This window comes from Pristiophorus japonicus, chromosome 2, assembly GCF_044704955.1.
Source record: "Pristiophorus japonicus isolate sPriJap1 chromosome 2, sPriJap1.hap1, whole genome shotgun sequence".
NCBI classification, from domain to species: Eukaryota; Metazoa; Chordata; class Chondrichthyes; family Pristiophoridae; genus Pristiophorus; species Pristiophorus japonicus.
The window spans coordinates 74,220,017-74,247,452 of record NC_091978.1 but is presented as its reverse complement, the minus strand read 5'-3'; the positions used below and the strand labels follow the sequence as shown (position 1 = coordinate 74,247,452).

The following is a 27,436-nucleotide window of genomic DNA, read 5'->3' as shown; positions in this document are numbered from 1 at the left end:
AGCACAACAGCTAAGAAAGCACGTTTTTAAATTTGAAAATTGAAAATTGATGCTATATATGCTTTCACTGTCAGAAGATTCACTGTCACAAAATTATGAGGGAAAGGATAAATCTTCATTTAGAAAGACTCGGATTAATCTGGGACAGTCAGCATGGATTTGTTAAGGGAAGGTTATGTCTGATTTAATTTTTTGAGAAGGTAACAAGGGTCGATGAGGGTAGTGCGTTTGATGTAGTATATATGGATTTTAACACTGGTTTTAATAAGGTCACATATGGTAGACTGGTCACGAAAGTAAAAGCCCATGGGATCCAAGGCAAAGTGGTAAGTTGGATTGAAAATTGGCTGAGGCAGGAAGCAAAGAGTAATGATTGGGTGTTTTTGAGAATGGAAGGCTGTTTCCAGTAGGGTTCCAGGATTCAGTACTAGGTCCCTTGCTTTTTGTGGTATATAGCAATGATTTAGACTTGAATGTAGGGGGTATGATTAAGAAGTTTGCAGATGATACAAAAATTGGCTGTGTGGTTGATAATGAGGAAGAAAGCTATAAACTGTAGGAAGATATCAATGAACTGGTCAGGTGGGCAGAACAATAGCAAATGGAATTCAATCCAGAGAAGTGAGGTAATACATGTGGGGAGGGCTATTAAGGCAAGGGAACACACATTAAATAGTAGGACACTGAGAAGTGTAGAGGAACAAAGGGACCTTGGAGTGCATGTCCACAGATCCCTGAAGGTAGCAGGCCAGGTGGTTAAGAAGGCATATGGAATACTTGCCTTTATTAGCTGAGGCATAGAATACGAGAGCAGAAGGGTTATGCTTGAACTGTATAAAACACTAGTTAGGCCATAGCTAGAGTACTGCATGCAGTTCTGGTCACCACATTACAGGAAAGATGTGAGCACTGGAGAGAGTACAGAGGAGATTTATGAGGATGTTGCCTGGACTGGAGAATTTTAACTATGAGGAAAGATTGGATAGGCAGGGTTTGTTTTCTTTACAGAGGAAGCTGAGGGGGGACCTTATTGAGGGTGTATAAAGTTATGAGGGGCCTAGATAGAGTGGATAGGAAGGACCTATTTCCCTTAGCAGAGGGGTCAATAACCAGGGGAGCATAGGTTTAAAGTAATTGATAGGAAGTTGAGAGAGGATTTGAGTGGAAATGGTTTCACCCAGAGGGCGGTGGGCGTATGAAACTCACTGCCTGAAAGGGTGGTAGAGGCAGAAACCCTCACCACTTTTTAAAAACTACTTAGATATGCATTTGAAGTGCCATAACCTTCAGGGCTACGGACCAACAGCTGGAAAGTGGAATTAGGCTGGATAGCTCTTTGTTGGCCAGTGTGGACATGATGGACCAAAATGGCCTCCTTCTGTGCTGTAAATATCTCTGATTTCTATGATAAGAGACAAGAGACATCAAGTGACTGCTAGAGCTGCCTGATGTCCATCAAGTTGAAAACTTAAGCATAAATATTTGGGGGGGGAAAATTGATTTTTTTTTTGATTGGGGCATTCATTCCATTTGTTCTTGTGGTCAATGTTGAAACATGTTACTTTGGAAAAAAGTGATGTCAGTCACTTTGACACAGCTGGATGCCTACATGTGACCCCTTTCCTGTCTTGAGGGAACCGTCCACTTTTATGCCCAACACATAACCCTTTTAGGGTCAGCTAGTTCGTCTAAAAACAAAGGCTCACTGTACATCTGAAAGGAGTTTTCCCACTTTCGATTCAAAACATCCACCACATATGACAATGTCTTGTTTTCAACAGCAATGGAGGGAGAGTACTTAGTAATAGCTTCTATAAATATTGCTTTAATTTTCTTTAGTGGCTGACAAAGCAGGGAAATCTAGAGAAACTATTCTTTCATAGTATAGTCCAACAATATCCATGGACCACCCAAGCACAATCTGGAGCTCAGTCACTGTTTTAAATAAAGATGTTTTTTTCGCAGGGTACAGGAATCTTTGTATTGTCTGTGTTTCTGTGTTTTGCCGCATGATTTAAGAGCAGATTTTTTTCTGGTAAGAAAAGATGGCTGTCTGAGCATTTTTTGTGAGCTGATTGCTGCATTATGCTTTAGATGTTCCGTTAATAACTTTTATAATTTTTAATTTTTCCATTTCCTGTATGATCTTAGATGTGCATTCTCTATATAGCTTCATTCAATCTACTTCTTAATTCTTTGACTGTATGTAGTACTTTACCAAAAATATGATTAATTTTCTACATTTCTTTCAAATAAGGGCAGCATATTCCATGATTCTGTATTTTGTTCTTTCTGAAATCCGTGGGATCTAGCACAGTGTAAATGGATTGGAAATCCATCAAAACGTGATTTGTTGGTCAAGCACTCGATTCTCATTGCAAGATGGTTACTCATTTAAAATCTCTGCTTTAATTGATTCAAATTTTGTACACTCTGTCTTCAATGGACAAGCATCTCTAATTGTTTAGGTGCATCTCCAGGTCTTTATGAATTGTTGGGCAAAACAATGTTCTTTATATTCTGGACTACATTGTTTACTTAATCGATGTAGCTTTAACTGGACTATTTTCTCTCCTCATCGGGACATAGCGGAACATGTTGACTGTTTAAACTCCAGCAACCAGTGTCCTTTAATCAGAGTGCAATAGAAAATTCTGCACTAAACAATAAGAGTTCCCCTAACAACCAGACTGATGACAAAGAAAAGCGAAAACCTAACTTAACCAATTGAAACCATTCCTGAACTTGCAGCCATAACAACAAAACACAAGATCAGTTTTTTTTTCCTTTTGGCCTAGTTTGAAAGACCATCAAACTCTGCATGATGTCACTTTGCCCTTGATCTCAATTTCCCCCCACCCCCCTCACTTTTCTTTGTCCTTCAGTTGTGTACCTCTAGTCAGCTAGTCTTGGCGTAGCTTGGCTTCCATTCCAGTGGAGTAATGGGCAGCACCATGGAAATCAATGATTGGTGTTAGGACTGCCATTTTTATTCTGAAGTATCTAAGCTGATTGGTAGATTGTCTTTATTCCTATTGCTATTTATTCCTCACAAATAGCAGCCTGCATTTTATTGTTTCTTTAGTTGTAATAGAGAATCAGTCCAACAAGGATGAGACAGCAGAGACCTGAAAGGAGGGGAAATTAGCATGTAAATAAGTACAGTAAATAGATAAAGTCTGAGCTCATTGAAAATGGAGTAAAACTATTTTTTCTGCTGCTCTGATGCCCCAGTGGGTAAAGACACTAAAGAAAGCCCAGATTTAAACCTGGCCTTTGCTAAATTAGTTGATCTCAGTCAGGGCAGTAATTGAGTTTTTATTTATGGCCTCAGGATCTCTGTACAGACAACCAAGGGGTAAAATCTTGTATGTGTATGTGTTGATATTGGGTGAGTACAGTTTTGATGCACTCCACTGTTAAATAGCCTGCTGACACTCATTCACTCACTGAGATCACAAAACAACAACTTGCATTTATATAGCACCTTCAATGTCGGTTCACAAGGCGCTTAATGACAAAAATTGACACCGAGCTAAAGGAGGAGATATTAGGACAGGTGACTAAAAGCTTGGTCAAAGAGGTAAATCTTAAATGAGGACAGAAAGGTTTAGGGAGGGATTCCAGAGCTTAGAGCCTAGACGGCTGAAGGAACGATGAACGGGGGTGGCACAATAGAATGGATACACAATGAGAATGGTTAAGGTACTCGAGGACTGCTAGTGTCTGTGAAATTGCATCCCCACACATCTAAGCAAAGAGTGAATAAAGACACTTTTTATTTATAAACATCTTTCAGTCAGTCTTCAAAAACCAAAGTGTTTGAAAAACAAATTATTCTTCAAGCTTCCCACATTAATAATTGACAGCAAATGAAATGTTAATCATATTTAAGTAAGGCTTGGGAATATAGACTGCATTATAAGACCATTGTGCAGGAGTCTAAATGCTATATATCGTTGCTTGAATGGTTGTAAATCTTGTTGTGGGAAACATTGCTAAGTACAATGATGTTTAGTTAATAAAATATACTGCTGTGCTCTAAGTGACATCAGACTTCATAATTCCAGCAGGGAACTGAATAGTTGCTGAGATTTTTTAATTACAGAATTTGGTAGCTTAATTTATGTATTCACACATTCATTATCATTGGTGAAATTCAATGGATTAGGCTGTATAAGGGAATTAACCCCCTGAGGTGCAGTGAGCTGAGTGAACACATTCTGTATGCAATGGTATGTCAGGTCATACACTTAACTGTTTTTGGATATGCACCCTTAAGTCTTGGGAGAATAATTTTTAAACATTTATTTGGCTTAATTATAGGATGCATACGTTGTAAAATTACATCCAAGCTAAAAGCAGCTTTTCTTGTTTGCTTTCATTTTTTTGGTCCTTTCTTTTTTTAATTGGTTTTACTCGTGCAAAAGAAAGAGCAGTAGCATCTTAAAATAAACTGTCACTTTATTTGTTCAATGAAGTTATGAGCTGGCAAAGGTATTATGTTACACTCTTCCTCACAGTGCACACATACATACGTGCCTGAACGCTGATTGTTATGTGAGAGCACATATCTTATCTCTGTTTCATCAATTCTACTATAGTCAGTGCTACCTTGAACATTCCTCGCATTTCTCCAAAGCTGCAAATCTGCCATTCCAACATTTTCTCCTCTCGAGAGCCCGGTGTTGAAATCAAGGCTCATAATGTAACTCAATCTTTCGCCGGAACCTCAAAACTGTCGAACTTCTTACTCCCTTCCCCCTTCTCAGAAAATGTCTTGAATTGGATGAAAATCTGCTAAATAGCTATTTAGGTGACACTATAAACTAACGAGGAGAAAATCATCGTGGGTTTCAGTTGAGCAACCCAATGGTCTTGAGAAGAACAACAATTAGATATTGCTGTGCGCTGAATCTAGTTAATATAAATATAATTCAAACCTATGTAGACAGAAGTTTCCATTTTGTTACTTTGTTTTATATAAACTTTCTTTTGTAACTCGAGGCTGAGGGTTTCCACTTTGGCATTTGCCAGCCTAGGATTTTCCTATCTATTGAAGAGAAATCGTAGGCTGTGGTATGCACCAGTTCATCTATAACCTCCCATCTTCATCTTGCTTTGTTTTGGCAACTCTACAGCCAAGAGGGTAGATGGATTACCTGTTGTCAAATTGTTGCCAAATCCTACATAACTCCAAGCACACTGAGACATGACTTTTCTTTTCCCACTGGCATTCAGGTGTACAGCATAACTTCTGCTTGCTATGTCTCTGCTTGACACAGCTCAGGTTGGGATGTGAGATCAAACTTGCATTCATCCCTAGTTCTTGGGACTGAGTTCCAATACTCTAATGCATAGTAGTACCATCAATAACTTCTCAAGTTACTGAAACTTAGGGAGCAATTGCCCCCTCCCCTCCCCCCCCCCCCATTGGAAAACTGATGGGGTCAAGTCTAATGCTAGTTTTACACCTTGCCTGGTTTTTTGAAGTCAATGGAGAACAATATTGGGTGGGGTGTAAAACCAAGATTGCACCTGATCCCATGGGTCTCCTGCCCGTGAGTTAGGTTAAAATGTCTCCCTTGGGTATAAGCCAAATGGCAAAAGGAGGCTTTCAGAGAAACAACTCCAAGGAAGCCACACAATTGTTAAATAAATCTAAATATTAAAGTTAGTGCAAATCCATTGAATTTTTCTTGATTGGATGGGGTGACTTTGAAATATATCTTGTGTTCCTAAGTGATCCAATTTCTAGAAGAAGTTGCCTCAGTGCTGATGGCAAATTTATTCCAAAATATTTTTAACAAATACTCATTAATTGAAATCATTGTTTTTTTTAGATGAAAATCCTCTGAAAAGTTAGATATTGTCAATAATAGGCCGACAATTCCAGCCTGACCTGGTCCATACAAAGTGCTCACGGACGCGGTGGGGCCTTGTAAAAGCCGGTTCTCAGCACGTGATGCGCATGCGCCGAAAACCGGCTTTTCCGAACTGTCAAAATTTTTTCAGACAGATCGAAAGCATCCCCGGGAGAAGGACATCTGTGTGGGAGAGATTGAGCTATTTGCCCAACTCTTGCCCAGTGAATGTCCTTCAAAACTTTACGCCTAGTAAAAGCAGGCACATAGCTTACTTTTACCAGCATACCACTTTTAAAACAGAAAAATTAAATTTAACCATTCATTTTTATGTTTAAAAACTCTGTCCATTAAGGTAAGTTTAATCTTAACCCTATTAAAGCAATATAAAAAAACTCCAAAAAATATATTTTTTTCTAAAACATTCAATTTCAATTCATTTTAAATGTGAGTTTTAAAAAAATATATTGTGTTTTGGTGTTTTAGGAAGTATTCTCATTGATAGTAATGGGTACTCGTACAAACGGAGTTCCCATTTTTATCAATGAGAATACTCCATAGTCATTGGTCCAGGCCCATGTGATTCCAACATAGACGTCCGTACCGGAAAAACAGATCCCATACGCTGCGCAGCGAATGAAGGTCTCAGACCAGAATCCTACGTTTCTCTGGGACCAACGGGTAGTTTCGTAGATTTTTTTCAGGTAGGATGCATTTGTACGAAGGGAGCCTCCAACCGCAATTTTCCCTCCATTTCTGTTCCTTGTAAGTTAGATATCAAATTAATGTGACATCCAAAGTTTTTGGACTAACGTGCAACAGTATTTCACTTTTAATCTTATAAAGTGAAAATATTTACCCCTCAAGTTGGCTTTCAATCAAACAGGACTTAAATTTGAAATTGTTGCTCCAGAAGGTAACTGGGTAAATGCCAGATTTAGAGCTTACTCTCGGCTACAGGTAAGATTGTGTATCCCATAATTTGTAGGCAAATATTTAAACATCTCAGTTATAGCAATGATGTCCACTTTGCAATATATATTGGCATTGGAGGCACAAACCAGCTCTTGGTACATGGATTTCAAAATATTTTATTTTAAGTACGATATAGTGTAGTTTTTTTCAATAAAAATTCTACCACTTATCCATAAGTGCCACACAAAGTATCACGTATGCAACGTGCCTGCCACGCTCACCAACATCTGCCAAGTTAATCAAGGTACAAAAAGTTACTGACAAACCTACCAAATTGCTCCTTTTTTTTTTAAGCTGCTAAGGAACCAGCAGCTACCACAAATTGAACCAATCAAAAAACTCCCCCCAAAAAATTTCTAACTTCTTTGGGCAGCTATGCTGTTTCTTTAGCCAATCGTATATTTAAAAATAGAAGGGTAGAAATTCTGCTTTTCCACTCACCAGCCTAGATTTTTCACCATTCACTTTACTGACTGGAAAATTGAGGGGTGATGAGTACAGAAGTAGAATTTGTATCTCCGCAATATTAATATAAAAAACTTAAATCAATTGCAAAACTTATTAGGGGAGACATTCTTTTGGTTTGTGTCTGAGGAATGCTCTATTCCTGGGCACAAAGTAAAAGAAAAAGGGAGGGAGGGCTTTGATTCCAGGTTTTCCGCCACCTTTGCATTGCCCTGGGATTTCCCCCAAGGGCATGCAGATGTAATTCCGTCCGCATTTTAAGGTCATCTATTCTGTCATTGTTGTTCAATACAAATTTACTGCAGTTTAGGAAGCAGAGCAGTAAAGTTGGTTAAAGCACAGGAGTTTCTCTGCAGCACAGACTGAGAAGCTGAGAAGCAAAACTGTGGCACTATAGTTCTCCTATGTTCCTATTCCTTCCACTGCTGCGAGCATTTAATTACAGAATGACGTAGGCAGCTTCCATCATAATTGTGGACACAGGGATTTATAATGAACCGTTGGTTAGGCCGCTCAACACCTGGTACAAGTGCCACATTCTGCATGCTCCGCCCTTTTGTACCTTAAAATTGCAGTCAGTATCCTATGTACTCCAGAGAGCACTGATTTACATTTTACAAGTGGCCTCTTACTTGAAACAGGTGGGCCCTCCAGCTGCCCATCTAGGGAGGCTACCCAAGATGACAGTGGTATTTTTGAGTAAGTTAAAATCACCCCTTTGAATTGTGAAGAACACCCAGTAATACAAGTAAAGATTTTTTTTTCTTCCCAATTTGGCTTGTGATTGGAATGCATTTTGATTTTATATATAATCATAGAAATCACAGAAACTTACAGCACAAAAGGAGGCCATTTGGCCTTTCGTCTCTGTTGTGTATCTGAAAAGCATGCACTCCCATGTTCCGCCACCAGGGAGCGCATCCCCCGAAGTCCCGAGGGATCCCAGCATCCCTTGGGAGCACTGTATATAAGCCGGCCCCGAAGGACTGTTCCTCACTCTGGAGTGTCTTATTAAAGACTGAGATCACTGTTACTTTAACCTCCCTGTGTGCAGTTTCATCTGTGTTAGGAACACAACAACTGGCGACGAGTATACGAATCCAACGCAAAGATGCAGCAAACTGCGGGCATCCTGGAGAAGTTCTCAGAGGGTGAGGACTGGGAAGCCTATGTCGAATGGCTAGACCAGTACTTTGTAGCCAACGAGCTGGACGGAGAAGGAAGCGCTGCAAAAAGGAGAGCGGTCCTCCTCATAGTCCGCGGGGCACCGACCTACAGCCTCATGAAGAATCTTCTGGCTCCGGTGAAACCCACAGATAAGTCGTATGAGGAGCTGTATACACTGGTTCGGGAGCATCTTAACCCGAGGGATGGCATGCTGATGGCGAGGTATGGGTTCTACACGTGCCATCGATCAGAAAGTCAGGAAGTGGCAAGCTACGTCGCCGAGCTAAGGCGACTTGCAGGATAATGTGAGTTTGATGGCCACCTGGAGCAGATGCTAAGACTTTTTTTCTTGCTATAGGACCAATACCCGCTACCTAAGGCAGACGACCTATTTTCGACACTGGCAGGAGGCAAGACGTTCACCAAGCTCAACCTGACTTTGGCCTACATGACGCAGGAGCTGGAGGAGTCTTCGAAGGGCCTCACCTGCATCAACAAGCACAAAGGACTGTTCATCTACAACAGATGCCCGTTTTGAATTTGGTCGGCTGCAGCGATCTTCCAGATTCAAAATGTCGGTACCACACATGATGGTTTTTTAGGACGACATATTGGTCACAGGTCGGGACACCGTCGAGCACCTACAAAACCTGGAGGAGGTCCTCCAGCGACTAGATCGCGTAGGGCTGCGGCTGAAGAGGTCGAAATGCGTCATCATGGCAACAGAAGTGGAGTTTTTGGGGAGAAAGATCGCGGCGGACGGCATTCGGCCCACAGCTTCTGTCTTGGTGTCTATCAGGAACGCGCCCAGGCCACACAACGTCACGGAGCTGCGATTGTTCCTGGGACTCCTCAACTATTTTGGTAAATTCTTAGAGCCCCTACATGTGTTATTGCGTAAAGGTGAGAACTGGGTATGGGGAAAAAAACCAAGTAATTGCTTTTGAGAAAGCCAGAAACATTTTATGCTCCAACAAGCTGCTTGTATTGTATAACCTGTGTAAAAGACATGTGCTAGCATGTGATGCATCGTCATACGGAGTCGGGTGTGTCTTCCAACAAGCTAACGTTGCGGGGAAGTTGCAACCTGTCGTCCATGCCACCAGGAGCTTGTCTAAGACCGAGAGGGCCTACAGCATGATTGAGAAAGAGGCATTAGCGTGTGTGTTCGGGGTAAAGGAAATGCATCAGTACCTGTTTAGCCTCAAATTTGAGCTGGAAACCAATCTCAAGCCCCTCATATCCCTGTTCGCTGAAAACAAGGGGATAAATACTAATGCCTCAGCCCGCATACAAAGGTGGGCACTCATGCTATCAGTGTATAATTATACCATCCGCCACAGGCCAGGCACCGAGAACTGTGTGGATGCTCTCAGTCAGCTACCATTGCCCGCCATGGGGGTGGAAATGGCACAGCCTGCAAACTTGTTGATGGTCATGGAAGCGTTTGAAAATGATAAATCACCTGTCACGGCCCGCCAAATTAGGACTTGGACCAGCCAAGATCCTCTGCTGTTCCTAGTAAAAAACTGTGTACTGCATGGGAGCTGGGCCAGCATCCCCGTTGAAATGCAAGAGCTAATCAAGCCATTCCAGCGGCGAATGGACGAGCTGTCCATTTAGACGGACTGCCTGTTGTGGGGTTACTGCGTAGTGCTACTCAAAAAGAGCAGGGGGACGTTCATCTCGGATCTCCACAGCACACATCGGGTATAGTAATGATGAAAGCGATAGCCAGATCCCACGTGTGGTGGCCTGATATTAACTCTGACATAGAGTCCTGTGTACGGCAATGCAGCGTGTGTGCTCAGTTGAGCAACGCGCCCAGAGAGGCACCATTAAGTTTGTGGTCCTGGCCCTCCAGAACATGGTCGAGGATCCATGTCGACTATGCGGGCCCGTTTCTCGGTAAAATGTTCCTGGTGGTGGTGGATGCTTTTTCAAAATGGATTGAATGTGAAATAATGTCGGGAAGCACCGCCACCGCCACCATTGAAAGCCTGAGGGCCATGTTTGCCACCCACGGCCTGCCTGACATACTGGTTAGTGACAACGGGCCATGTTTCACCAGTGCTGAATTTAAAGAATTCATGACCTGCAATGGGATCAAACATGTCACCTCGGCTCCGTTTAAACCAGCCTCCAATGGGCAGGCAGAGCGGGCAGCACAAACCATCAAACAGAGCCTCAAATGAGTCACAGAAGGCTCACACCAAACCCGCCTGTCCCGAGTACTGCTCAGCTACTGCATGAGACCCCACTCACTCACAGGGGTGCCCCCGGCTGAGCTACTCATGAAAAGGACACTTAACACCAGACTCTCGCTGGTTCACTCCAACCTGCATGATCAGGTAGAGTGCAGGCGGCAGCAACAAAATGTAAACGATGGTCGTGCCACTGTGTCACAGGAAATTGATCTGAATGACCCTGTGTATGTGCAAAACTATGGACATGGTCCCAAGTGGATTGCGGGCACGGTGATAGCTAAAGAAGGGAGTAGGGTGTTTGTAGTCAAACTAGACAATGGACAAATTTGCAGAAAGCACCTGGACCAAACGAGGCTGCGGTTCACAGACTGCCCTGAACAACCCACAGCAGACACCACCTTTTTCGAGCCCACAACACACATCCAAAGGATCAACGACACCGCCCTGGACCAGGAAATTGAACCTATCATGCCCAACAGCCTAGCAAGACCAGGCTCACCCAGCACCCCTGCAGGGGCAACAACACGCCAGCCCAGCGAGGGCACAGCCAACATACCAGAACAGACATTTGTACTGAGGCGGTCCACCAGGGAAAGAAAGGCTCCCGACCGCCTCAACTTGTAAATAGTTTTCACTTTGACTTTGAGGGGTGGGGGAAGTGATGTTGTGTATCTGTATCCCCTGAAGTCCCGAGGGATCCCAGCATCCCTTGGAGCACTGTATATAAGCCGGCTCCTAAAGCCTGTTCCTCACACGAGTGTCTTAATAAAGACTGAGGTCACTGTTACTTTAACCTCCCTGAGTGCAGTCTTGTCTGTGTTAGGAACACAACAGTCTCTGTGCTGGTTCTTTGAAAGAGCAGTCATGCTTAGTCCCACATCCCCACTTTTTGTCCGTAATCCTGTAACTTCATCCTTGAGTACCTGTTCAAACACCCTTTTAAAATGGTTTATGGAATCGGCTTCCACCGTCTTTTCAGGTGATGTGTTCCAGCGTAAAGATTAGGTAAGTCACTGGTATGATGATGGGAGCAATTTAAGGTGATGAATTAAGATTATCAAACCAGTATATTGGCAAGATATTAAATTGCATTACTTAAATGCAATTTTTTCCTACTGTTTAGCAATACCGATGCACTAGAAAAACCTCGTTATGTAAGCCTGAATTTTAATTTGAAAATAAGAGGAATATTTTGAACTTTTGAAGGAAGATTTTTAATGAACTGTGCCAATACTAGCTAAAACTTGCACTCACTTTGTATTTACTCTTTTTCTTTCTTCAAACTAGACCCTCCAGTGGCACCAAATGTGCTATGCAGATCAAATGCCTACCCAGAGACTTTTTACTGCACATGGCAACTCTCAAGCCCGACTTACATCCCGACAGAATTTGACATCTCAGTAAGGTCTGTTCTGGCTTAGCCACTTTGTTTACTTCTGTTATATTGTGAGTAATGTATTACTCTTTTTTTTTTTGAAAAAACATTGTTACATTTGAAGCTAAGTTGATTAACTCCCTCAAAAAGGAGCAGATATAAAGATCTGGTTAGAAACTGGATTGAAGGTATAGGTACAAGCTGAGATGATTAAATACTTCATCATGCACGATGCGGTGGAAGTGATGGGGGAGAATGTTGTCTAGAGGAGGATAGATGAATACTGTCAGGATTTAAGAATATTTATGTGAACCTCTTGGGAGATTAAGTGGGCTGGGCAGTATCCATCATAGGGAAATTGTATCCTGTATTGAAATGAGTGAGCCTAAAGGGCTGAATGGCCTTTTTCCTCATTACATGTTTCCTGTGTTCTTATAAAACCTTGAAAATCTCATGGATTGGTTCCATGAATACAAAACTCTTGAGCATGGATAGACTGTTCCCATTTCAAAAGCCAAATGATTGAGAAATGTTGGTGTTCAGAGGGACATGGGTGTCCTTGTACACGACTCACTTGAAGTTAACATGTAGGTACAGCAAACAATTAAGAAAGCAAATGGTATGATGGCCTTTATTACAAAAGGATTGGAGTACAAGAATAAAGATGTCATCTTGCAATTATATAGGCCCCTGGTGAGACCACACCTGGAGCATTGTGAACAGTTTTGGTTTCCTTACCTAAGGAAGGATATACTTGCCATAGAGGGAGTGTAACGACGGTTCACCAGACTGATTCCTGGGATGGGGGGGATTGTCCTATGACAAGAGATTGAGTAGACTAGGCCTATATTCTCTAGAGTTTAGAAGAATGAGAGGTGATCTCATTGAAACATACAAAATTCCTACAGGGCTTGACAGGGTAGATGCAGGGAGGATGTTTCACCTGGCTGGGGAATCTAGAACCAGGGGTCAAAATCTCAGAATAAGGGGTCGGCCATTTAGGACTGAGATGAGAAATTTCTTCACTGACGGTTATGAATCTTTGAAATTCTCTACTCCAGAGGTGCTGTGGATGTTCAGATGCTGAGTATATTCAAGACAGAGATGGCTAGACTTTTGAATATTAAGGGAATCAAGGGATATGTTATTAGTGCAGGAAAGTGGAGTTGAGGTAGAAGGTCAGTCATGATCTTATTGAATGGCCGGTCAGACTCGAGGGACTGAATGGCCTACTCCTGCAACTATTTCTCATGTTATGTTATGATATTTATAGTATGACTAGTAATTAAGCGGATAAGTTCCGCTTTGACTTCAATAGTCGGTCTGGGCAGAAATTGCACCCTAAATTGTGCTAGTTTTGAGATGTTTTTTTCTGCTCAACTCATTTGCATATCAGTGAATGTAAAATCTGCCATGAACCAGTGCAATCGGGCAGCGTTTTAGAACATAATTTTTTTTTAAAGTTTTGCTTTGAAAAATATTGCTTGATATATTTAAGAGTGGTAACTTGGTGGAATTTGATTAATACAGCTGAACATGGGCTTAATTATAAAAAATACACATTTTAATCAGAGTGCCTGGTCCACCACTTGAGTAACGTGATTTTAAATAACTGAAAATGACTTTTTTTTAAAAAACTAACCATTTGCTAGTTACATTGGTATACAGAAGTCAGATTTTTTAGCAAATGGAAAAAAAAACGAATACTCAATCTTTTAAAACCTGCCAATTAATGTCCTTGTGCCCAAAACAACCAGCTTAATTTTAAGAGCCTCCTCGAAGGCCTGCAAATGAGCACAATTAGCGGAAACTCCCAATGGTGATGAATTTGATCTGGGGGCGTGGCCAGTTTTGTGGGAGGGGCCTGCTTCGAGCACGATGTATTTTACACAAGTGCAAAAGATTGCAGAAATTCGATTTGCACTGAGCATAATTTGTGCTTAAAATTCATTGATCAGTTGTGCCATTATGGCTGATTTCAGGCCAATTGCACTGAAAAAAAACAATGCAACCAAGCGGAAACTCTGTGCTTAAATTACGCAGATAATCTTGGGGCAGGATCTGTAATACATATTCTTCTATTGATGATCCTTGAATGCACAATTGCAGGAAAAATGTTTTTTTGTACCAGAAAGAATAAAGGAATAACTAGGACATGGGAAGGGCTGGGTGCTAAAACACAACTAACTTGAAACTACGGCTCACCTAATGGCTCAGTGGGGCTGAACCATGTAAACCAGGAAGGTCACAGATTTGGTCTCCGCTAAACTAATCTCAAGTGGGTGGCAGAGCAGGCAGTATGTTTGGCCTCCATGCCCCCTGTGCTAGGGAGGAGAAAATCAGCAAAGGTTCCCGTCTGGATCACCATTCAGTGATTTCTACTAGAATGTACATGTATGTGGCTAGTGGATGAGGAATGGATTCGGCCACCAGAAGTCTGCAATCGCATTGCATAATACACGAGGAACATATTACACAAGGAATGGTCAGAAGGCTGAGACACAAAAAGCAGCTAACATTTTAACCAGGCATAATCCTGAGGCTCTTTCTTTACAGTAAAAAACACAATTTTTTAGAACAGTGGAAAGTGGGGTTATGCAGGCCATTGGCACAGGTACACCTGTACTGGTAGCTTTATTTCTGCATGCTCTCGGCGATGAGACTCGAGGTGCTCAGCGCCCTCCCGGATGCACTTCCTCCACTTAAGGCAGTCTTTGGCCAGGGACTCCCAGGTGTCAGTGGGGATGTTGCACTTTATCAGGGAGGCACCCTCACTTTTTGAGGGTGTCCTTATAACGTTTCTGCTGCCCATCTTTGGCTCGTTTGCTGTGAAGGAGTACAGTTAGCACAATAGTGCAGTTACATAATAACATAAGAAATAGGAGCAGGGGTCGACCATTTGGCCCCTCGAGCCTGCTCCGCTGTTCAATAAGATCATGGCTGATCTGATTCTGGCCTCAACTCCACTTCCCCGCCTGCACCCCATAACCCCGGACATCCTTATTGTTCAAAAATCTGTCTATTTCCACCTTAAATGCATTCAATGACCCAGCTTCCACAGCTCTGAGGTAGAGAATTCCAAAGATTCACGACCCTCTGAGAGAAGAAATTCCTCCTCATTTCCTTCTTAAATGGGTGACCCTTTATTCTGAAACTATGTCCCCTAGTTCTAGATTCCCCCGTGAGGGGAAACATTCTCTTTGCATCTACTGTCGAGCCCCGTCAGAATTGTATATGTTTCAATAAGGTCACCTCTTAGTCTTCTAAACTCCAATGAGTATAGGCCCAACCTGCTCAACCTTTCTTCATATGACAACCTCTTTCATTTCAGGAATCAGTTGACTGGGAGTACACAATTTTGCAAGGTAGCAGATCTTAAAGAGCTGCAACTTTCCACAAAAGAGGAAGTTGTGGTAATGGCAGAAAAAAATTTTCACAATGGACACCAGTGTTCCTTTTGTTACACTCCCAACAACATGAAAGTCAGTGAGGGATTCTTCTTAGTACAATTTAAATATTAAAAATGAATCCATACGTACTGGTAGCTCCTATTGTCTACAAAGGCACCACACGACCAACAGGGCCTCGCAAAAACTGGACATAAAATCACACTTTGGGTCGAGATCTCTTAAACTCCAAGAAATGGTTTGTACTGGCAAAAGTTCCGGTCAAATGTTTTTTTTTCCAAAATCTGTATACGCAAAAGCATGTGGTAACTAAAAGGTTAATATTTTTGCGGTTCCTTTGCCACAGTGATCATCACCTTCCTGCCTCGCCGGCACTCACAGGCATTGCTTCATTAATATTTCTCAAATGTAACTCTGCTTAATGATGCTGTCAGCTCCCATGCTAATGGAAAGTAATGCAGCCCAGTATCCCCATATGTAGCACAACCGCTGTCTGATGGGACATGAATGTGCTGTCTGCTAGATGATCATTAGCCTGTGGGTTCCTGAGTTTGAATTATACATATAAAATTATAATTTCCATTTGAAGCCAATCTGGTGCCAAGAATCTAAATGCATTTCAATGCAAATTACTGTATCAAGGTCATTCTTTAGTAATACTGATATCCATATTGCATTTAAAAGAGACCACAGAAAGCTAAATGTATCTGCAGCTCTTAGACTCCTTCAGCTCTCAGAAACAAAAGAAAGCTAACAACAGTTTTAAAAAAAAAAAATCTATATTTGTGATTCAATGATATATGCCAGATATAGATAAGAAGACAAAATTGGATGCTGGAAATTTAAAATAAAATTACTAAATTTTTGCAATTGGATTGTTTAATTATTATTTATTTGGACAGCTGCATATCTGACTCCATGGGAAATGCCTTAACATGTGCAAGAGCTTCCAAACCAAACTACTGATAAATGCATTTCTATTTGCTTGGAATGAAATGCATTGTACTGTACTGAGAGAACTTAGATTTGCTTTGACAAGAACCAATAATTAAGTACTCCCTAGTTGTGCAAAAGAATGCTGCTGCAGCTTAACTAGCTAAAACTGCACACCTACCAGAGCACAGTTACGCATCTCCAGCTGGGATCACCCTTCCCGTTTGAGCATTGGCTTGAAGAGATATCAGAGCTGAGTGGAAAGAATTCCAGCTCCCAATGGCAGGTTTATCCATTCAGGTTCTATGAACAAGCCAGGTTCTTTTGGCCGTTATCAACAGTCACCCAGAGTACTGCCTGCCTGGTTCAAGCATTCGATTACCAAATCTGACCTTGAGGATCAACTCCGTTCTAGTGTCCCATTACCAGGCATGTCATCTTGGAGCCAACTTGAAGACGACATTTTCCCCCTTCCACCCCTCCATGCTAGATAGTTAGTCTTTGGTCTTTAGACAACTGACAAGCATGCGTTTGATCTATCACTAGGTAGATAGCAGGTACACAAGGTGTGGTGAGTGGTACAACTCATTGTCCTCCTGAACACAAGATGGACACACACCATACCCCTAAGGATAAGGGGTAAGCCATTTAGGACCGAGATGAGGAGAAACTTCTTCACCCAGAGAGAGGTGAACTTGTGGAATTCTCTACCACAGAAAGTTGTTGAGGCCAATTCACTAAATATATTCAAAAAGGAGTTAGATGTAGTCCTTACTACTAGGGGGATCAAGGGGTATGGCGAGAAAGCAGGAATGGGGTACTGAAGTTGCATGTTCAGCCATGAACTCATTGAATGGCGGTGCAGGCTCGAAGGGCCGAATGGCCTACTCCTGCACCTATTTTCTATGTTTCTAAATAGTAGTTCAACAGTTTTAGGAGCGACAGCATCCTGGACATATGAGCATATGTTCACATTTCTATAACACCTGCCATCCCTTGTAATGCTGAAACTTGTCTATCCTTATCAGCTATGTAAAGGAGAACTGGCTTAACCATGAAAGAAGAAACTACACAAGACAGCTCTCAACGTACCAACTTCCTTGATGTTCTAGATTTCAAAGTCCAATAGTATATACTTGGTCTTCTTTCCACCAATTCTTTAATCCAAGTGCTTGTTACGAGGATTTGGCAGAGATGTGCCGTGATTAGTTTAGCTTATTCCCCCAGATGCTGAGCAACAAATTGGTGCAGACTGGAGCTGCCTTTCCCTGCAACCATTTCCCCTTTTTGCTGCAAATTCTCTTGATCTTGCACACGCTCTTGTCTCATTCTCAGGGTCAAGGACCACCCCTTAAACGAGCGCTCCCTCCCTCCAACCAAAGCGTGACCTCACAGTACAATATCTGGTATTATAGTTTACTAAGAGTTGAACACACATCTTTGTTACTGTATTTACTTCCAGGATATGGCACAATCCTTCTTGTGACCAGGAATTCCTATAGTAAAAGGATTAACATTATTGGATTGTGATTCAGGCTGTTAATTGCAGCATAGCTTTATTAAAAATAACAGATAAGTCATAGAATGAGAAAATACAGAAACTTGCACTATTTTACAGAACTTTTAACACACATTCCCTCCTTAGGAACAAAAAAAAAACAAAATACGCATCATTTTGTTAAGTCTACTAAACATGGATGAGCAACCGTAGTTAACTCTCATATGTGGGAATTAGGAATGGCCCATGAAGTTCCTCAAGACTATCTCCACATGAACTGCAGTAGATTATTACAAGAAGAACTGGTGTGGCAAGAAAGTCAGCCCAAGCCATGTTTCTCAATGGGCACAGAGCTATCAATCAACCCTCTACCTCAGAGATACCCTCCCCCACAGTCATCATCTGGTTATTTGAATTTATGTCCTTCCTCTATTCCCAGGACAAAGGAAATCCAAATAGTATTTACACAAGCAAATATAGCTGTCACTGATGGTGAGGTTCAAAGATATAAGGCCTTTTCCAGTCACGTATAAATGATGTGGATTGTACCTAATTCAACAATACCACCACCTCTCTCAATCCCTCCATTGCATCTAAATTGTCAGACTGCTTGTCCGACAACCAATACTGAATGAACAGAAATTTCCTCCAGCAAAATATTGGGAAGACAGAAGCTATTGTTTTCTACCCTCACAATCCCCTTTCCCTAGCCACTGACTCCATCCCTCTCCCTGGCAACCTTCTGAGGCTGAACCAGACTGCTCACAACCTTGGTGTCATATTTGACCCCGAGGTGAGCTTCTGACCACATATATGCACATATATACGCACAATTACTAAGGCCACCTATTTCCACCACCGGAACATCGCCCAACTCCAGCCCTGCCTCAGCTCTTCTGCTGCTGAAACCCTCACCCATGCCTTTGTTACCTCTAGACATGACGATTCCAATCCACTCCTGGACAGCCTCCCACATTCTACCCTTCGTAAACTTGAGGCCATTCAAAATTCTGCTGCCCGTGTCCTAACTGACATCAAGTCACACTCACCCATCACCCTGGTATCAGCCAGTGGCTCAGTGAGTAGCACACTCGCCTCGGAGTCAGAAGGTTGTGGGTTCAAGTCCCACTCCAGGGACTTGAACACACAAATCTAGGCTGACACTCCAGTGCAGTGCACTGTTGGAGTTGCCGTCTTTCAGATGAGATGTTAAACTGAGGCCCCATCTGCTCTCTCCGGTGGACGTAAAAGTTTCCATGGCACTATTTCGAAGAAGAGCAGGGGCGTATCCTTGGTGTCCTGGCCAATATTTATCCCTCAATCAACACAACAGAAGCAGATTATCTGGTCTTTGTCACATTGCTGTTTGTGGGAGCTTGCTCTGTGCAAATTGGCTGCTGCGTTTCCCACAATACAACAGTGATTACACTCCAAAAATATGTAATTGGCGGTACAGCGTTTTGAGACGTCCGGTGGTCGTGGAAGGCGCAATGTAAAAGCAAATCTTTCTTTCTTGTGTTCGATGATTTACATTGGATCCCGGTTAAGCAACACTTTTTCGATTTTAAAATTCTCATCCTTATTTTTAAATCCCTCCATGGTCTCACCCTCCCTATCTCTGCAATCTCTTCCAGCCCCACAATCCTCCCAGATGTCTGCATTCCTCTAATTCTGCACTCTTGAGCATCCCTGATTTTAATCACTCCAAAATCGGTGGCCATGCCTTCAGATACCAAGGCCCTAAACTCTGGAATTCCCTCCCTAAACCTCTCTGCCTCTCTACCTCTCTTTCCTCCTTTAAGACACTCCTTAAAACCATCCTCTGACCAAGCTTTTGGTCATCTGCCCTAAAACCTCCTTATATGGCTTATGTCAAATTTTGTTTTATAACGCTCCTGTGAAGCATCTTGGGACATTTTACAATGTTAAAGCCACTACATAAATACAGGTTGTTCCATTTAAAATAGCCATCTTGTAGAAATAGAAATTAAAATATTGATATTGACTTGCTTATGATTTGAATTGTGACAAAACTCCTATTTGTCACAGCCCTTCTGTTGCATGCTTAGAAGCTCGAAACAATGAAGAATCATTTGGGCATATTTCTAAAGTGTCGGAAAATTAATCTGTATTATCAGCTTGGCTCTCTTGGTAGCACTTGTGCTAAGTCAAAAGGTGGCGGGTTCAATTCCAACTTCAAGACTTGAATGTATAATCTAGGTTAGTGCGACTAATGTTGAGGCTAATTCTCATCATCATAGGCAGTCCCTCAAAATCGCCAAGACTTGCTTCCACTCTAAAAGTGAGTTCTCAGGTGACTGTACAGTCTAATACGGGAATTACAGTCCCTGTCACAGGTGGGAGACAGTGGTTGAAGGAAAGGGTGAGTGGGTAACACAGAAACATAGAAAATAGGTGCAGGAGTAGGCCATTCAGCCCTTTGAGCCTGCACTACCATTCAATAAGATCATGGCTGATCATTCACCTCAGTACCCCTTTCCTGCTTTCTCTCCATACCTCTTGATTCCGTTAGCCGTAAGGACCATATCGAACTCTCTCTTGACTTTATCCAATGAACTGGCATCAACAACTGTCTGCTGTAGGAAATTCCACAGGTTAACAACTCTGAGTGAAGAAGTTTCTCCTCATCTCAGTCCGAAATGGCTTACCCCTTATCCTAATACTATGTCCCCTGGTTCTGGACTTCCCCAACATCGGGAACATTCTTCCTGCATCTAACCTGTCCAGTCCCGTCAGAATTTTATATGTTTCTATGAGATCCCCTCTTATCCTTCTAAACTCCAGTGAATACAGGCCCAGTCAATCCAGTCTCTCCTCATATGTCAGTCCTGCCATCCCAGGAATCAGTCTGGTGAACCTTCGGTGCACTCCCTCAATAGCAAGAATGTCCTTCCTCAGATTAGGAGACCAAAACTTAACACAATATTCCAGGTGAGGCCTCACCAAGGCCCTGTACAACTGCAGTAAGACCTCCCTGCTCCTAGACTCCCCGAGCTATGAAGGCCAACATACCATTTGCCGCCTTCGCTGCCTGTTGTACCTGCATACTAACTTTCAATGACTGATGTACCATGACACCCAGGTCTCTTTCACCTCTTCTTTTCCTAATCTGCTGCAATTCAAATAATATTCTGCCTTTGTGTTTTTATCACAAGTGGATAACCTCACATTTATCCACATTATACTGCATCTGCGTTTGCCCACTCACCTAACCTGTCCAAGTCACCCTGCAGCCTCTTAGCGTCCTGCTCACAGCTCCACTGCCACCTAGTTTAGTGTCATCTGCAAACTTGGAGATATTACACTCAATTCCATCATCCAAATCATTGATGTATATTGTAAAGAGCTGGGGTCCCAGCACTGAGCCCTGCGGCACCCCACTAGTCACTGCCTGCCATTCTGAAAAGGACCTGTTTATCCCGACTCTCTGCTTCCTGTCTGCCAACCAGTTCTCTATCCATATCAGTACATTACCCCCAATACCATGTGCTTTGAGTTTGCACACCAATCTCTTGTGTGGGACCTTGTCAAAAGCCTTTTGAAAGTCCAAATACACCACATCCACTGGTTCTCCCTTGTCCACTCTACTAGTTACATCCTCAAAAAATTCTACATTTGTTAAGCATGGTTTCCGCTTCATGAATCCAGGCTGACTTGGACCGATCCTGTCACTGCTTTCCAAATGCGCTGCTATTTCATCTTTAATAATTGATTCCAACATTTTCCCCACAACTGATGTCAGGCTAGCCGTTCTATCATTACCCGTTTTCTCTCTCCCTCCTTTTTTAAAAAGTGGTGTTACATTAGCTACCCTCCAGTCCATAGGAACTGATCCAGAGTCGATAGACTGTTGGAAAATTATCACCAATGCATCCACTATTTCTAGGGCCACTTCCTTAATACTCTGGGATGCAGACTATCAGGGCCCGGGGATTCATTGGCCTTCAATCTCATCAATTTCCCGAACACAATTTCTCGCCAAATAAGGATTTCCTTCAGTTCCTCCTTCTCACTAGACCCTCGGTCCTCTCGTATTTCCGGAAGGTTATTTGTGTCTTCCTGAGTGAAGACAGAACCAAAGTATTTGTTCAACTGGTCTGCCATTTCTTTGTTCCCCATTATAAATTCACCTGATTCTGACTGCAAATGACCTACGTTGGTCTTCACTAATCTTTTTCTCTTCACATATCGATAGAAGCTTTTGCAGTCAGTTTTTATGTTTCCTCTCATACTCTATTGTTCCCCTCCTAATTAAACCCTTTTTCCTCCTTTGCTGAATTATAAAATTCTCCCAGTCCTCAGGTTTGCTGCCTTTTCTAGCCAATTTATATGCCTCTTCCTTGGATTTAACATTATCTTTAATTTCCCTTGTTAGCCACAGTTGAGCCACCTTCCCTGTTTTATTTTTACTCCAGACAGGGATGTACAATTGTTGAAGTTCATCCATGTGATCTTTTAATGTTTGCCATTGCCTATCCACCGTCAACCCTTTAAGTATCATTCGCCAGTCTATTCTAACCAATTCAAGTCTCATACCATAGAAGTTACCTTTCCTTAAGTTCAGGACCCTAGTCTCTGAATTAACTGTGTCGCTCTCTATCTTAATAAAGAATTCTACCATATTATGGTCACTCTTCCCCAAGGGGCCTCGCACAACAAAATTGCTAATTAGTCCTTTCTCATTACACATCAACCAGTCTAGGATGGCCAGCCCTCTAGTTGGTTCCTCAACATATTGGTCTAGAAAACCATCCCTAATACACTCCAGGAAATCCTCCTCCACTGCATTGCCACCAGTTTGGTTAGCCCAATCTATATGTAGATTAAAGTCGCCCATGCTAACTGCTGTACCTTTATTGCACGCATCCGTAATTTCTTGTTTGATGCTGTCCCCAACCTCACTACTACCGTTTGGTGGTCTGTATACAACTCCCACTAGCCTAGCGTTTTCTGCCCTTTGGTATTCTGTAGCTCCCCCCATACAGATTCCACATCATCCAAGCTAATATCCTTCCTTACTATTGCGTTAATTTCTACTTTAACCAGCAATGCCATCCCATCTCCTTTTACTTTCTGTCTATCCTTCCTGAATGTTGAATACACCAGAATGTTGAGTTCCCAGCCTTGGTCAACCTGGAGCCATGTCTCCGTGATGCCAATTATATCCTATTCGTTACTTGCTATCTGCACAATTAATTCGTCCACCTTATTATGAATACTCCTTGCATTGAGGCACAGAGCCTTCAGGCTTGTCTTTTTAACACACTTTGCCCCTTTAGAATTTTGCAGTAATGTGGCCCTTTTTGCTTTTTGTCTTTGGTTTCTCTGCCCTCCACTTTTACTTTTCTTCTTTCTATCTTTTGCTTCTGCCCCATTCTACTTCCCTCCGTCTCCCTGCATAGGTTCCCACTCCCCTGCCATATTAGTTTAACCCCTCCCCAACAGCACTAGCAAACACTCCCCCTAGGACATTGGTTCTGGTCCTGCCCAGGTGTAGACTGTCTGGTTTGTACTGGTCCCACCTCCCCAGAACCGGTTCCAATGTCCCAGGAATTTGAATCCCTCCCTTCTACACCACTCCTCAAGCCATGTATTTTTCTGAGCTATCATGTTATTCCTACTCTGACTTGCACATGGCACTGGTAGCAATCCTGAGATTACTACCTTTGAGGTCCTACTTTTTAATTTAGCTCCTAGCTTCCTAAATTCGTCTTGTAGGACCTCATCCTATTTTTTACCTATATCGTTGGTACCTATATGCACCACGACAACTGGCTGTTCAGCCTCCCGCTCCAAAATGTCCTGCAGCTGCTCCAAGACATCCTTGACCCTTGCACCAGGAAGGCAACATACCATCCTGGAGTCTCGATTGCGGCCTGGTTTTCCGCATGCTCCTTCTGTCTGCGTTTGGTTTTTGCATGCTCTCAGCCACAAGACTCGGTGCCCAGCACCCTCCCGGATGCTCTTCCTCCACTTCGGGCAATCTTAGGGTGGTCTTGGGCCAGGGATTCCCAGGTGTTGGTGGGGATGTTGCACTTTATCAAGGAGGCTTTGAGGGTGTCCTTGAAGCATTTTCTCTGCCTATCTGGGACTCGCTTGCCATGCGAGAGTTCTGAGTAGAGCGCTTGCTTTGGGAGTCTTGTGTTAGGCATGCGGACAATGTGACCCGCCCAACGGAGCTGGTTGAGTGTGGTCAGTGCTTCGATGCTGGGGATATTGGCCTGATCAAGAACACTGACATTGATGCATCTATCCTTCCAGTGGATTTGCAGGATCTTGTGGAGGCAGTGCTGGTGGCACATCTCCAATGCATTGAGATGTCTACTGTATATGGTCCATGTGTCTGAGTCATATAGAAGGGTGGATATCACTACAGCCCTGTAGACCATAAGCTTGGTGCCAGATTTGAGGTCCTGGTCTTCAAAAACTCTCCCTCAGGCAATCGAAGGCTGTGCTGACACACTGGAGATCATGTTGGACCTCGTCATCTATGTCTGCCCTTGCTGATAGTAAGTTCCTGAGGTATGGAAAATAATCCACATAGTCCAAGGCTGCACCGTGGATTTTGATCGGGGGGCAGTGCTATGCAGCGGGGTCAGTGTGTGGAGGACCTTTGCCTTACGGATGTTTAATGTAAGGCCCATGCTTTTGTATGCCTCGGTAAAGATGTTGACGATGGTTTGGAGTTCGGCCTCTGTGCGCGGACGCAGTGTGGTCCGCGCACTGTAGTTCGATGATAGAGAATGGCATGACCTTGGATCTAGCATGGAGGCGACAAAGGTTGAAGAGGTTCCCATTGGTTTTATAATTTAGTTCCACTCCAGCATGGAACTTGTTGAGAGTGAGATGGAGCATTGCAGCGAGGAAGATTGAGAAGAGCGTTGGCACAATAATGCAGCCCTGCTTGACCTCGGTCTGGACGTGGATTGGGTCTGTGGTGGATCCATTGGTCAGGATCGTGGCTTGCATGTCGTCATGGAGCAGGTGGAGGATGGTGACAAACTTCTGCGGACAGCTGAAACGGAGGAGGACGCTCCATAGTCCCTCACGGTTGACTGTGTCGAAGGCCATGTACAAGGATTGGTGCTGTTCCCTGCATTTCTCTTGTAGTTGTCGCGGTGAAGATCATGTCCGTTGTACCCCTTGATGGACAGCATCCGTTTTGTGACTCTGGGAGGAGTTGTTCAGCCACAGGGAGAAGATGGTCAAGGAAGATTCTAGCGATGACTTTCCCAGAGACAGCAGGGAGATTCCTCTGTAGTTGCCGCAGTTGGACTTTGCCTCCTTTTTGAAGATGGTCACGATTACGGCATCTGAAATCTCCTGGCATGCTCTCCTCCTTCCAGATAAGAAAGATGAGGTCATGCATTTGTGCCAATAGTGCTTTTGCGCCATACTTTAGTGCCTCGGTGGGGATTCCATCTGCTCCAGGACTTGAATATATAATCTAGATTAGTGCAACTAATGTTGATGCCAATTCTACTGCCCCAGCTGGCATCAACTTCTTTTGTTTGGACATAGAGCCATTTGGACCAATATAGTTCTATAATACTGAGCAGTGCACTTAGAGCCACCTGTGTTGCATTTCCATGTCTCTTGTAACATTTGAAGAATAGATTTAGTTTTATGGGGTGAAGTTTTGTTGTGCTATATTAACAAACCTGTTTATGCATCTTATGAATATTGCACAGTATGATTTCAATCCACAGTAAAGTTTATAAAATTGGAATTATTTGAAATATTTCTGCTACAAAAATGATTATGGCCTGTGCAAGATTTTTTCTGACAAGATTGCAACTGTTTTCACAGGCATGGAGAAAAGGAAATTGAGACCATTAAGGATACCAACCATAAGAATAGGTGCAACATAAAATTTCTGGAAATGTTTTCTACAAGCAAGTACACAGTGACTGTAACAGCAAGGAATGCACTGGGATCCAGCTCTTCAACAATCTCATTTAATGAGAATGCTATAGGTAAAGTTTGACAACTCAGAAGAAAGTTCATGTAAAGGCACTTTTACACCGGCATTAGATTGGTTTGGATCACGGGAGAACAAGTGTCCATACATTAGCTGCCTGTATCTGCAATTATAAAACCGGCTCCCTTATCCTGACTATATAATCATCAGCCCACGGAAATGTGGGTCTATGATTCTGCCGTCAGGATAATGCAGCCAGTATCAGCAATATAAACAGGAGGCGGCGGCACACATACACCGCTCTCCCACAACAAAACAAATGACAGTATAAAAGTACTTTTAGGCTGGTTCTATTTAAGAGCTGTTAGTTGCAGATGTAGTGCTGTGGATTCTTAATCTCAGATGTACAGAGTAACATGCAAGTGAAATTGAATGAATAGAATGAAAAGAACATCTGCTCCCCATGCTTGCATGTGTAGCTCCCTGTCCATAACTCCCTGATGTCTGGAGGGGACAACCTCTCTACTCTTTGGGTCCCATGAACATGCACAATGCATTAGCACAGTACTTCAACTTAAATAGCCCTACACCCTTGCCTTTATCTGAAAGAATATTTAATCCACTTGCATCAGAGGAATAAAAAATATAAGCACTTGAAGGGCTGAAGAGGCAATCCAAAAGACACACAATTGGTGATGCATTTCTAATGGAATTCAGGGACATGGTCCCTTGGAATTGTTTTTACCATGAAGATCTGTTGTGTGTTTTGCTCTCTTAGGCATGCCGTGAACTTAGCTCGTTCATTGTACTTCAAAATCGGCAGAGTTGAGAAACATTGGTGCAGATTTTGCAGTGAGCGGCAAAGTGACGCCGCTGACCTTGAAGAAAGCTACCCACAAGGATCTAGCAATCTCTGTGGCGTGGATTTCACCTGTCCTGACATCACCAATCTCCAGCGTCCAGCAACAGTGATATCATCAAGCAGTCTAAGAGCCAGTCACTGAAGAATTTTCACAGACAGCAAACTAGGAAGTGAAAAGCAGGTTTTATCATTCACTTTTCAATACTTTTACAGAAAGCAAAATAAAGATTGGGACATACTTATGGGATAAAGGTAGAAGCTAAAATATCAAACTTAAATTTTTAAGAAATGATTTTAAATAAAATGGAAATTTCATGTAATGTAGGAAATGAGGCGCCAAATATAAACTTAGTTTTTCAGGGCCAAAGAAGTTGTTCAGCAGTAGTTATGACTTAGTACGTTATTATAAATCAGTTATACTTCATTAACAAGGCTTAACTTTTTTTAAGGATTGTTACAGCAAGAATAGAGTTTACAAAGCTGAAGTTCACTTCAAATCACTGATTCTGTATTGATTGCATTTGCGAGGACTGCGACAGTGCATCACTGACAGCAACTTCAGGATTTTTGCATTTAACTGCATGTGTGGACTCCAGAAGTTGCTGTCAGTTTTACAGAGTAATGACTGCAAATACTAACAGTTTCGCCATCATTACAACTGCAAATTTGACATGAGGAAATATTTATTTTACACAGCAAGTGGTTAGGATCTGGAATGCACTGCCTGAGAGGGTGTTGGAG

General features: G+C 42.6%; 1 protein-coding gene across 1 annotated transcript in view; it reads left to right on the top strand.

Annotated features, from left to right (window-relative positions):
• cntfr (ciliary neurotrophic factor receptor) overlaps positions 1 to 27,436 on the top strand; it is a 258,091-nt gene that overhangs the window by 142,551 nt on the left and 88,104 nt on the right. Inside the window, exons 4-5 of the mRNA XM_070862387.1 lie at positions 11,966 to 12,083; positions 25,722 to 25,888. Coding sequence (XP_070718488.1) covers positions 11,966 to 12,083; positions 25,722 to 25,888 — 285 coding nt within the window. The remainder of the gene's footprint in view (positions 1 to 11,965; positions 12,084 to 25,721; positions 25,889 to 27,436) is intronic.